Source organism: Gavialis gangeticus, unplaced genomic scaffold, assembly GCF_001723915.1.
Source record: "Gavialis gangeticus isolate Ggan-Ray unplaced genomic scaffold, GavGan_comp1, whole genome shotgun sequence".
Classification (NCBI taxonomy): domain Eukaryota; kingdom Metazoa; phylum Chordata; order Crocodylia; family Gavialidae; genus Gavialis; species Gavialis gangeticus.
Genome location: NW_017728998.1, coordinates 9981035 through 9993242, shown reverse-complemented (window position 1 = coordinate 9993242; position 12208 = coordinate 9981035). Strand labels below are relative to the sequence as shown.

Here is a 12208-nt window from a genome sequence, read left to right as displayed (position 1 = left end):
AAGATTTCTTTTTTCCATCCGATTTTTGCAAGTTTTTTGGGTAACCTGCTCAAGGGATACTCCGTGTTCAGTGCAATTTCATTTAATACATAAAGCAACATGCATGAGGTCCCTGACCCTCATCTTCACTCCAGCCCCTTTACATAAAGAGTCTGGGGTGAAAATGAGGATCAGACTCTAAAGTTATTATTATTTTTTTTTTTAGAACTTGAATTATTTTCCTTTCAGACAACTCATGATCTTTTCCCTTCTTCTGCCAGGTGGAGAGAATCGTAGACAAAAGGAAAAACAAAAAGGGCAAATGGGAATATCTTATCAGGTGGAAAGGCTATGGAAGCAATGAAGACACCTGGGAACCTGAGCATCACCTATTGCATTGTGAGGAATTTATTGATGAGTTCAATGGACTGCACGTAACTAGGGAAAAGCGATCAAAACATGGGAAACAGGCCAGCACACCAAAATTTTTACGAGAAAGCCGAGGATCATCTGTTGAGAAAATACCGCACAGACCTTCTGAATCTGGGAAGTCTAAAGGCTCAGCACATAAAAGAAAGAGGATTAACCCATCTCTTCAAAAACAGAAAAGGGGTTATACAGCAAAGCCAGCATCGGCTGGTGACAGAGCTGCTAAAACTGTGACTTACCGAACTACCCCCAGTGGTTTACAGATCATGCCATTGAAAAAGCCTCATAGTGGCCTACAGAATGGAGATGCTGGTCACGAGAAGGACTCTAGACATTTTGGGAATGGCTCACAACAGCAAAATTTGGATTTAAATGACCATGAAGGAGAACACGATTTGCCTGGTGTGTTGGAAGTTAATAACGATTCGCCTGTTGTGAATGGAATCGGTATGTGATTTAAACAGCTACAGTCCTTTCTGTTGGGTTTTAATTGTGAAAATTGCAGAGTGCCATTCATGAAAAATTAATTGTCATGCTGCCTGGGTAATATGGTAAGAAGGAAATGAAAAAAGATCCAAACTCTTTCCCCACAAATTATACCACTTTACATCCATTTTTTCCTCCACCTCCCTTCCTTTTCCCACTGAGTGGCATGAGGCAGTGTGGGCTTTGGAGCTTTGTTCAGTGCTTCTGTCCTGTTTGTGGGGAAGATGAGAAGACATGGAGTGGGGGAGGCAGTTGATGTAGGTACAACACTGAAGTTTTGGTTATTACCAAACACCTAATACCGTCTCAGTTGTGTGTGCAGTGGCCCAGCTTTCCAGAAAGGAGAGGCTTGACTTGGAAATAACATTAGTATTAATGTGGCCTTGAAATACAGTGAAAAGTATGTCTGGTTAATTTTTAGGTGTTTATTATGACCAACATTTGATGGCTGATTATTTACTACACCAGGTTAGTGCATCTCTCTGACCACCATTTGGTACATCAGAAAATGCAAGACAGATGCTTCATTAGAAGGTACAGAAAACCACAGCATCAGATTTTTTACTGAGATGGTATTTTTTATAACCTGCCTCAGAGGGAAGTTTCTCTTACCGCAATACATAGTAGTTGGCCTAGGCCCTGCAGAATATAGGTTTATAGTCCTATAAAAATTATCTAGTTTAACATAACAGTGGAGCTCCTTGTTATCAATATTAATGTCCGATTCTGATCCGTTTTTAAATCCTACTAAGCTTTTCAGCTCTGAGATGCCTGTAACAGTAATTTCTATGCTTTAGTTATCAGTTGCTTTTATTGGGTTTAATTCTGTTCCCTTTCAATTTCATCATCGACTGTCCCCTTGCTCCTAGACTGTGAAAGGTTGAACGGGACATCTGATTTACCATCCATCTCCCCAGTCAACTAGACAGTTCTAGTCTTTCCAATCTATCCCGACATGGGGATTTTTCCACACTTCCGATTGTTTATATTGTCTTTCTCTCACCCCTCCTGTTTTTGCTGTATTTTTACAAGATAGTGTGAGCAGAACTAAACTAAGCATTCCAGGGGAGCACATACCATGGAAAGGTATCAGAGCAATACAATGTTTTAGGAAATATTCCCTCTCCCTTTCGACATACAGGCTAACATTTTGTTTGCTTTCTGACTACCGTTGCATCCAACGTGGAAGTTTTCACTGAGCTGTTCAGTGACCCTCTGGTCTTTCCCCTGACTGCTTACAATTAATTAAGAACCCAGCAATATGAGTAGGTCTAGCGATCCCTTCCACTGCGCTTTTCATGTGCTCTTATGTTGCCAGTTCACATACCTTTGTTAGGACCCAGTGAAGTCCATCATAATCCTTTCTAGTCTTTGCTAACCTAATTTTGTATTCTCTACAGATTTTCCCATCACACTGTTCACTTCCCTTTCCAGATCATTAACACGTATATTAAATAAACCAATCCTAGCACAGGTCCTTGGGGCAGCCAACTGTTAATCATTTGCCATGATGAAAAGTAACCATTTGTTCCTACTCTTTATTTTTATTAGCCAGTTTCTAGTCCATGACAGTATTAGTTTCCTTAATAGCCTCTTGTGAATAACTCTGTCAACGACTTTTCAGAAGTCAATATAAATTCTATTGTGTCACCAGCATTTTATTATTCACCACGTAGTGGACACACCCAGGCAACTCTACTAGGTTAGAGAGGTACAATTTTCCTTTACAGGAGCCCTATGGGGTTGTGCTGACCTTGGGGATGCTCCCAGGGCCATCTTGGTGTTTTAAATTATTTCTTTAATTATGGTTTTAGTGAGATGAGGATATTCAGCATGTTCCTTTGCTAATCCAGCAACGTTACATCTTATAGTTACCCCCAAACCTGTCACAGATTGCCACCTCTGCTGTTACTTTTGAGATATATGGGAAGCTTATACCTGAAATTTAAAGCCTGAGAATTACCAAGGTGCCCTTTACCTTCAAACCTGTCACGTTTGCATGCAATCCTTAGGGCACAGTTTGTGTGTATTAGTGGAGGCAAGAGATGGAACGTAAGGCACCTACACTCCAGTGTCCAGTTAAAGGCCCTCAATCCAACAAAGCACATGGAAGCACAAGCTCAACCTTAAGTATGAGTGGTCCAAATAACCCCAGTGGGGCTACTCACAAGCTTAAAGTTCAGTGCCAACAGACTTAACACTCACTGCATAGGTTTCTATACCTTGCTGAAATGGGGCCTAGGTGTGTTCAAAAACCAAGTTCCAAAAGCAGTGTATATTGTATTTTTCTAGACTTTACTTACTAGCAAAAGTGAACAAATTATTTTTGAGGAATATTTTTTTCTATATTTATTGATCTCTTTTACTTCCCAGTGTAAAATATACCTGTTCAGAAAGTGGGGGGGTTATATTTTAAGTGAAAAGGGGAAAATAAAAGATGAGAACTATGAGGGTCCTAGAATTTGTTCCCAAAGGAAAAAAAAAGGCCGGGAAGACAAACCAGCCGTTGTCTAAATAATACCTATAATAGAGCTCTGTTTCAAGACAGGATTTTTTGCCTGTGCTCCTGGGTGTTCTTACCCTTACGAATGGCCCCAGCTGGCATCTGATGAATCAAGCTCCTTAGAACATTTCTTTATAAAGATTTTATATTGTCTTTCCTACTGTCTCACATCTACTCTTGTGTTTTGCCCTCGTCTCTTGCTCCATCCTGTCCCCCCTGCAGGCAGCAGCAAAGTGAAGCTGAATTCTGATCTTTAAGTCTTGAGTTTCAATAGGTTTCTTCTGAATCTTCTCTGTCTAGCAGCATTCCCAGTGACAGCCCCCATCGGTGTCACAGTCAATGCATATGCAGTAGCAAAACAGCACCATTCTGATCCGACTTCTGTGTCGATGGGTCGAGGGCGTGGGGCCTGGGGCAAATCAGTTCGTGCAGGGACCTGCCCCTGCCCCGATCCTGTGCACCCTGGATGTGGCTTCTTTGCATCCAGGGCACACAGGATTGGGGCAGGGGCAGGTCCCCGCACAAACTGATTTGCCCTGGGCCCTGTACCCTCTTCAGGTTGAGAGTGCATGGCCCGGGGCAAATCAGTTCATGCAGGGATCTGCCCCTGCCCTGATCCTGTGCACCTTGGATGCAAAGAAGCCACTGCCACTATTGGCAGCAGCCAGGGGGGAGGGGGGTAGTGAGGAAGCCGCATCCAGGGCGCGTGGGATCATATTGGGGGCAGGCGGGGGCAGATTGGGGGCCCACCAGCACCGCCGGGACGACTGTGGGGGCTGTGCCAGAGTCCTCGTGAGGGTGCATGCACCCAGTCTGCCTGTTAGATGAGAGGAGCCAGATGCTGCCAGCTGGGACCAGTGCTGAAGCCAGTAAGCCTGGCTTTAAAACGTTTCAAAACTTTCAAATGTTTCAAGTTCCCTTGTTTCCTTTTAAAGCTGTTTCGAGGGCTTTTGTTTTGTTTCTATTTCACTGTTTCGAGCTCGAAGCACATCAAAACAGCTTCGAAACGAAACGCCAGGCAAAATTTCGCACAGCCCTAATACGCAGCATTAAAAAGGAAGATGGACTAAGCTTCCAACACAAAAGGAAGCAGACAGAAAGTAGGGATAGTGAGAAGCAGGCAACAGGGTTAAAATGCTATTTGTTATGGCTTACGCTAGAGTTTTGTGAGGAGTCGTGTTCCCTGCTATAAGGATTTTGGGAAGTTTGAAAGGGACTACAGAGAAATAAAAAAATATATGCATTATTGTTCAGTGTTTGAAGCATATTCAAATATGTTCTGCCTCTCATCTGCACTCTTAGAAGAAGGTAATACAGGTGACGATGGTTGTAACACAAGCACATGTTCACTTAGTATTGGACTAACATGACCACCTCCTTTTAACACAGGAGAGATATCAAGTTTTAAGTCATGATCCCTGCAAGCTGACTGGAAAGAGGTGAATGGTTCGATATCCCATCACCATGAACCAAGAGATTCTCCCTAATTAGAACAATGCATAAAGAACTAAAGATATAATTAACTAGAAAGTCATAGTTATTACCTCAAAAAACTAAATCTGTAATTAATTTTTAAAATCATATATTTTGTCTATCTATAAAGACACTAGACATACCCATAGAAATAAATAATTCACATTTGGGGACTTGTTTCAGTGGCTTATTAAATTACCCCCTAGTGGTTCCAATTTTATATATACGCAAACACACTTAGGTAGACCTTTCCTACACACGCTACAGCTGGTTTCACCAACAAACCCTTTAATTCGCAAACAGAATGATCAAAGCATCTGTGTATCAGTGCTGGGACATAGGTAGCTGGGTCTTGGGGAAATCTAAGATCAAACTTGCTGGATCATGGCAATAGTTGAATTTAGAAATGGGAAGCAAGAGGAGAGTACAGTCTGTGAGCAAGCCAAGTCAGGAAACCAAGAGGTCAGAAAGCAAGTAGAGGTCACCAGAGTGGCCTAGGTTCAAGAAGAGCCCTGTTGCTCAGATACTTCCCATTCCTCTCCCTGGTCTTATAGAGGGGAAGTGGAGGGTCAGGTGACAGGATCCAGGCACTCAGGTATCAATGAGTGGTTGGAGACTCAGGCACTGGTGGAAGTTTTACTTGGCTCCATCGTCTTCAGGCCATGCGTTTCCATTCCATGAAAGTTCACTAGGTTCTGGAGGGTTGTGAAACTACCCCCCTTTCCTACAATCTGCACCCTCCCTCCTGAGCAGATGACTGCCAAAAAACATTTTCTCATGGAGGGCGTATCTACATATGCAGTTAGAATGGCTGAATAAATTCCAGCACAGTTTACACCGGAGTTTATTGCTCCCAGGCACAGAGTTTACATGTGTGCTGAAACTGCAGCATATTGAGCCAGGATAGCAAAACTCCGGCTGGTAGGGTGTCTGGGGGTCAGCCTGCCAGCCTGGAGCTGCTCTGCCCCAGCTCAGCGTGCTGCAGAGGGGCTGGTTGGGGCACAGGGGTGCTCCAGTTGCAGGGCTAGTGGCAGGCAGCACCGCACTGGAGCACCCTCATGCACCAGCCATCCCTAGTCAGTCTACGCGTGTGCTGCGGTGCACTAATCTCCGCCGTAGGCTAGTACCTTTGTCAGGCAGCAGTACTATCGTATGCTGGAGTTAATTAGTTTACTTCAGTCTAATAGTGCTGCATGCTTAGATGGTGTTGCTTTACTTCAGAGCTAATTAGTCAAGTCCACCTTAAAGCGCATGTGTAGATGCCCTCGGAGTTTCTGAAACCCTCATCGCTCTCTTCCACAAGTCTCTGTGTGGGAGGGGAATATAAGTTCCTCCCCTGGAAACTCCAGATTATGCAATATTTGTCAGCTTCCACCAAAAAACGGCTTGTTGGGGAATCAGCAGCTGTTAAAAGACGAAAGACCCTTTGATGTACAGTGATAATATCTACACCTTTATAATTCCAAGATTTCATCTACATCTCTTAGTAAAATAGTAACTTTACAAAAAAATCCATTCTGGATTCCCCCTTTTAAACTTAGTCTTCTTTTATCTGTTTTATTAAATTTGTTACCTACATTGAACTATATGATGTTACAGATGGGGTAACAAGTGAGGAGGTGTACTCATATCTGCCTCCACCCAAGAGTCAGGCTTCTAGTCCAGAGGACAGGAGGAGGCAACATAAAATGATTTGAGCAGTCTGAATTCAGTCCACGAGGAGGCTGCACTGCACATCCATATTAGCTCGACTCTTACAATGCACAACTCTACTTCCTATGGAATGAAAAGATCTGAAAGGACTTGGCCATCAGTTATGTAGGGCAGGGCATATATGAATTTATGTTGCTCTCTTGTTTCCTTTAGTTTTTTGGCCAGATGCACAGGATACCCATTGCCATTACATGGTGGAAGAGGTGTCTGCTGTTCGCTTTCCAGGTCTGTCTTTTGCAAACGTGAACAGTTTTTCCATAGCTTGCTATGCTTACTGTTACCAAATGCCAGGTATACTCCAGGACATCTGTTGAGGTCCCCTCCACCTTGCAAGTTTTCTTTCTGATGATATTTGTTGACTTTTATTATCACACTTCTGTCTGCTTCTTTCATGATACGTTAATTCAGAGTGATTGTTTCGTCAAGTTTCTTGACAGCCTCAAAAAATTTCCCTTTACATTTTCTCTCTCTCTCCTGTGCTGCTCTAGCTCTGCCTACCATCTGCTGAAAAATTCCTGCCTGTCATGTATCACTAACCACTGTGTTTCTCCATTAGGAAAACCTTTGTAGTTTCATGATGCTCTTAATTGAAATATTCTCTACCAACTTAGTCGACTGTTCCTCTTTCTTTTTAGATTGTTCTGTTTCATTTGTTCTAGACGAGTCCAGACAGTAAAACACAACCAAAAATACCCTCTTTTTTCAGGCCACAATTGGGGTAGAAACAAGAGGCAAGGATAGAAGTAAGTTGCTTTGGGGTAACCTGGCAAGTGCTCAATTTTTTTACCTCAGTCTAAAACTGCTACTTGAAAAAACAAACTGGAACTAACATGGAGACAGCACTGATGAGACTGTACCGATCTGGTCACCGTGTTCAAGAAAGAATGCATGCAAAGGAGGGCTACTAAGATGACTGGGGAAAGGAGAGCCTGCCTTTTGAAAAGAGACTCAAGGCAAAGAGGGGATACACGTTGGGAGTCTATGATCAAGGGGGTAAACAAGGAGGAAGAAAACCGTTGAAGAACAGAGAAGAAGTAGCTATATGTTAACCATCAATATACTTAGGCTGTGCATTAGAAGGCTTCTACGAGACAAATGACGTACAGCCTTCCCATCAGAGTAGTTGGGGCAAAACCTGACTAGTTTGAAGATGCTTGATAAACTTATCAAAGGTCTGTCATAAAAGGGAACAGGATTCAGCTGACCCAGGGAGTTCGTTTCTAGTGATATGTCCTTATGTATTATTTTCAGTTCGTCTTCTAGAATACCCTTGCAACAGGTAGGCAACAAACCTGTTCAAGTTAAACCATCAGGGCTGAGCTAACAGCATGGTAAGGTTGAGAAGCAGGCTGTGCCAGCACTGGACAGTCATGAGGCTTGAGTCTTCCTTGCTTTCCCCCGAAACGCTGGTGGTCTTTAATCTAATTGCATCCTCTGTCTGTTCCTCCTTTTCCTGCTGTGACTGCCAGGTCTTTTTAGCCTGTAAATCTGTTTCTGTGCAGTTTTGGAGTGCTAGTTGCAATTGGTCCTGGAACTCAACTAGGCTTGTAGGCATTCCTGAACAACAGCGACATGGTGGTGCAATCCCACAATGACCTTTATTTAACTTTCCTTCTGATCTCTATGCCTTTTCTTTGTGCCTTCTTTGAGTTTAACGGTAGATTGAATGGTGATTTATAAATAGATTAGAGCCCTAGCTATAATAAAAAAAAATGTTCTCTCCTGCCCACTTTTTACATCCAGTCTTATAGACTGAGCACCAAAAAAGTAAGTTAAATGTTTAGGCTGGCAAAAGCATATTCACAGATACCTGAAGCTTCCTGGGTATATTTGCAACATCCCATAATGTATTTCACATGCATTCATTATACATTGTTTTGGGGATGCATAGATTTGCTCTGAACCATACTCATTTTTCATCTTGACATATTAAGGTGTTAACTGTTACTCTACCAAGTATAAAGCAGGCGCTAGTGGTTACACAGCATTCCTGTCCCAGGCAAAATTGCCAGCAAGGAAGACACTTTATTTAATTACATTTGGAAAGGCTGAGGCAATCCAAAGTGGATACCTCAGGCATGTTTAGTTACCAACAACTTGAGATGGCCAATATTTTGGTGTAGGATTTCACTATGAGAGGACTCTGAGAAATAGTTTTGTGTATAATCCGTACTTTATGTGTATCAGCCCTGCTCAAACAGCTGCCAGTAGCTGTGCTACTGTAAACCTGGTACCACTACATCTGTGCATGTTATCAGACAAAGTCAGGCTGGGCTTAATTTGGCCCTTGTCTTTGGCTTTTGTTGATTACATCTTCTAGTTTATTACAACGATTCTGTTCTGTCATTTATTATGATGGTGATTCATTTGTGGATCTTGGCTGCACTTTGGATTAGGTTTAGTGTATAAAATAACAATCCACTTACTGGATTGTCTCCCATTAATCAGCTCTTCTTGAAAATTATTTAGTCTCATTTATGTTTTTCAAGTGCAGTATAGGCGGCATACAGACATCCTGTTGATTAAATTCCTGTCAACTGATATGCGCTTTGCATCTCATACAGTTGTAAAGCTAACTTCTTTTAACACATTCAACTTCCCCATCCTTGGCCTGCTATTTGAACAAATAAGGAGCCAACAGTGATAATACACTGATTGACAAGAGGTTTTCTGCAGTGCTGGATTTCCCTGAGGGATTAGTTCCCGACCCTTCCCTTAGTATCTGTACTTAAAATACCTGTGGTTTATTCCTCAGTCATATGCAGATTACCCTGCTGTTAGCCTAAGGCAACTTCCATCATATTTTATGAGTTCTTTCGACTTTACTAGCTCGTCAGATCTTTAGATGGTTGTTGATGGACCAAGCAACATATTGAATATCGAACAGAAAAAATACATATATTTGATTTATTTTTCAGATAAAAATGATGAACTGACTTCATTATTATTCTCATCCCCATTTATTTTTTAATTAATATCTTTACATCCAATACTCTTGTTTGTTCTCAAGAATACATGTGAAAAGTTGAACTGATAAATATTTGTTTGAATAAGCATTTGCTTAAGGGCTCACTTCAGATGTTTTTCAGATTCCTTGATTTCAAGGCCAGAAGGGAAAACCTCTCTAACCAACTTCAGAACACAGGCCAAGTGTTCATGAAGCCATTTTGAAAGCTCATTGGTTTTCCTTCTACTGTTTGTAAAAGTTTGGGTCACCCAGTTAGACACAAGTGTTCTTGACAACACATTCTGCTAGTGAATGGAAAGTAGTTGAAGATGTAGAAGAGAGCTGGTTGCGAACAATCATGGATTGACATGCTTTCATGTAAAGTGTTTTTGGGATAATTCCGAATGCAATGCAAATCAGTAAACATTCACATCAGGCTGCAATCCTGCCGACGCACGCTGTTTAACTTTACAACCAGCCCCAGTGACTCCCAGACAACTCTTCCTTAAACACATGTGTGTTTGCAAGATACAAGGCCTTAGTTTGCAGTTAATTAAAGAGCAGAAAAAAGGAATAAACCGCAGACAAATAAATCATTATGCTGTACTAGTGAGTCATTATAAACACAGAAGCAGCATAAAATATAAGTTGTAATTTGTAAATTTCAAGCATTAAATTACATCTGTTTTGGTTTTATTGCATTTGCAAACAATTCTTGTCAAAAGAACAAAGAACTAATTCCCTTTGACTTCAAATATTCTTGCTAAATTAATGAACTGATTGAAATTTGTCAATTTTTTCAAAATTAATTGAATTCAATTATTCAGTTCAAAATTCAATTAAATAACCACCTTTCAAAACCATTGCAAAATATAGCTAATAGTTGTTTATAATTTAACTTTATAAAAATCTACTGAATCACTGAAAATAGGGGATTATTCACAATTATTTACGTACATATATATTTCAAAATAAGGCTAAACGCTGTCAGTTAAATACTCTTAAACATTGAATATACTTTTTAATACAGATAACTGCAGAGTAGAATCGGGCAATTTACATAATGGGAACATTTGCCTGATCCACTGTTTACTGAGGCCTAATCAGATAGCTTAATCAGCTACTCAAACATAAACTATAATTAAATATCTAGACTATGGACAGAAGGTAGCTGTTTCAAACCAGGGCTCACATTCTTTATAATCTATATGTGGTCCAAAATATAAATCCATTTTCCAGTTTTCATTACACTTCTCCCTCAAAGGGCACAGACAGAAGTTACATTTGTTGCGTGATTGGCCCCTGAAAGCACTCTACAGCTATGCCATGACATACATGGCTGCAGCGTGCTTTAAAAGTGGCTGACTACATGACAAATTAACCCTTAACAAATGAGGGATCAGATGAAGGTGCTTCACTCTGGAGTGCCTTAGGGAACTTCTGGTGGCTATGGTCAATCTGTTGTATGATCAGAGCTGGGCTGTATCAGTCCAGCTCTGCCCCCAGTGCTGTTTGCAGAAAGGGAGCAGGGAGGGGAGGCAAGCTGCAGACTGAGGTTTGCCCAGCCTGAGCTGGAGGAAGTGTGGGTAGAATAGAGCCCCACCCTCCCCCCCAACCACTCCTCCAGCTCAGGCTGGGCAAACCCCTGCCTGCAGCTTGCTCCCCTCCCTTCTTCACCCTCCCTTCCTGCAGACAGCATTGGAGCTGGGAGGGCCGGGGGGGACTAGGGGAGAGAGGCTGGAGGCAGGCTACACAGGCTTGGCTGGCTCCAAAGTGGAGCTCAATTCTCCACACCCACCCCTCAACCGAGCAGGTGAGCGGCTGTTGGGTTGGCGGGGTGCTGTAACTCATGGCATTTTATGTAAAGCGCCATGAGTCAGAACAGGCTTGCATGACTGTCAGCACTCAAAAATTCTGAAATCTTTTGGTAGGCCCCATCCCTTCTAGAGATAAAAACCCAACAATGATATGAAGATCTGGACACAAACCTCACTGTTCTTCATTTTCTCCCTCAGGCTGGCAATTTTGAGTCTATCACTGTATAAACAAAAAATGAGCTTCCCACTGCTTCAAGTGAATATAGTGGCTTTGCCTCTATTTTTATATGCAATCTATTCATTTTAATGGCAAAGAAATTTAAAATATCTGTAACTGCAAAAGAAAACTTGGAAAAAGAATGTCCCAAGGATATTTTCATGACAACATAAGCCAGCCTTTGGCTTACTTGAGCGTTGTAACCAGTGCTAACATACCGCCTGACTATCCCATGGGACTAATAAAAATGGGCTAAAGTAAAAATTACAGCTTGCCACAAGTAGAACTCAGGATAAACTGAATGTTTCCCAGTAAACTGCTGTTTTGTTGTGGTGGTTTTGTTTTTAAAGAGGAATCTTTATTTTTTTTTTTTTGGCAATGATTTGACTTTTCCCCATCACTGTGCATTCTGAAAAACTGCAGCAGCATTAATGGCTTTAATGAATGGAATGCAATGTTAAATATGGGTGATTGTGAAAAGCAATGTATACCTATTGTTATTACAGACTAGTATAGGACATGTCACAGTTATATCCTTTCATAAGCCTAAGAAAACATTTCAGAATCTCAAATACCACAACATCCAGATTGCAGTGGCTAGCTCGTCGTATTAATAGAGACTTCTGGGCCTATAAGGGAGAAAT

The 12208-nt window shown here is 41.6% G+C and overlaps 1 protein-coding gene across 1 annotated transcript in view; it reads left to right on the top strand.

The window, feature by feature from the left end:
- Nucleotides 1-254: 254 nt before the first annotated feature.
- The window catches only part of CDYL2 (chromodomain Y-like 2), a gene marked incomplete at its 5' end in the record, with an annotated part of 32467 nt that continues 20513 nt past the window's right edge, over nucleotides 255-12208 (top strand). Inside the window, one exon of the mRNA XM_019505267.1 lies at nucleotides 255-855. Within this exon, the coding sequence (XP_019360812.1) occupies nucleotides 255-855 (601 nt within the window). The remainder of the gene's footprint in view (nucleotides 856-12208) is intronic.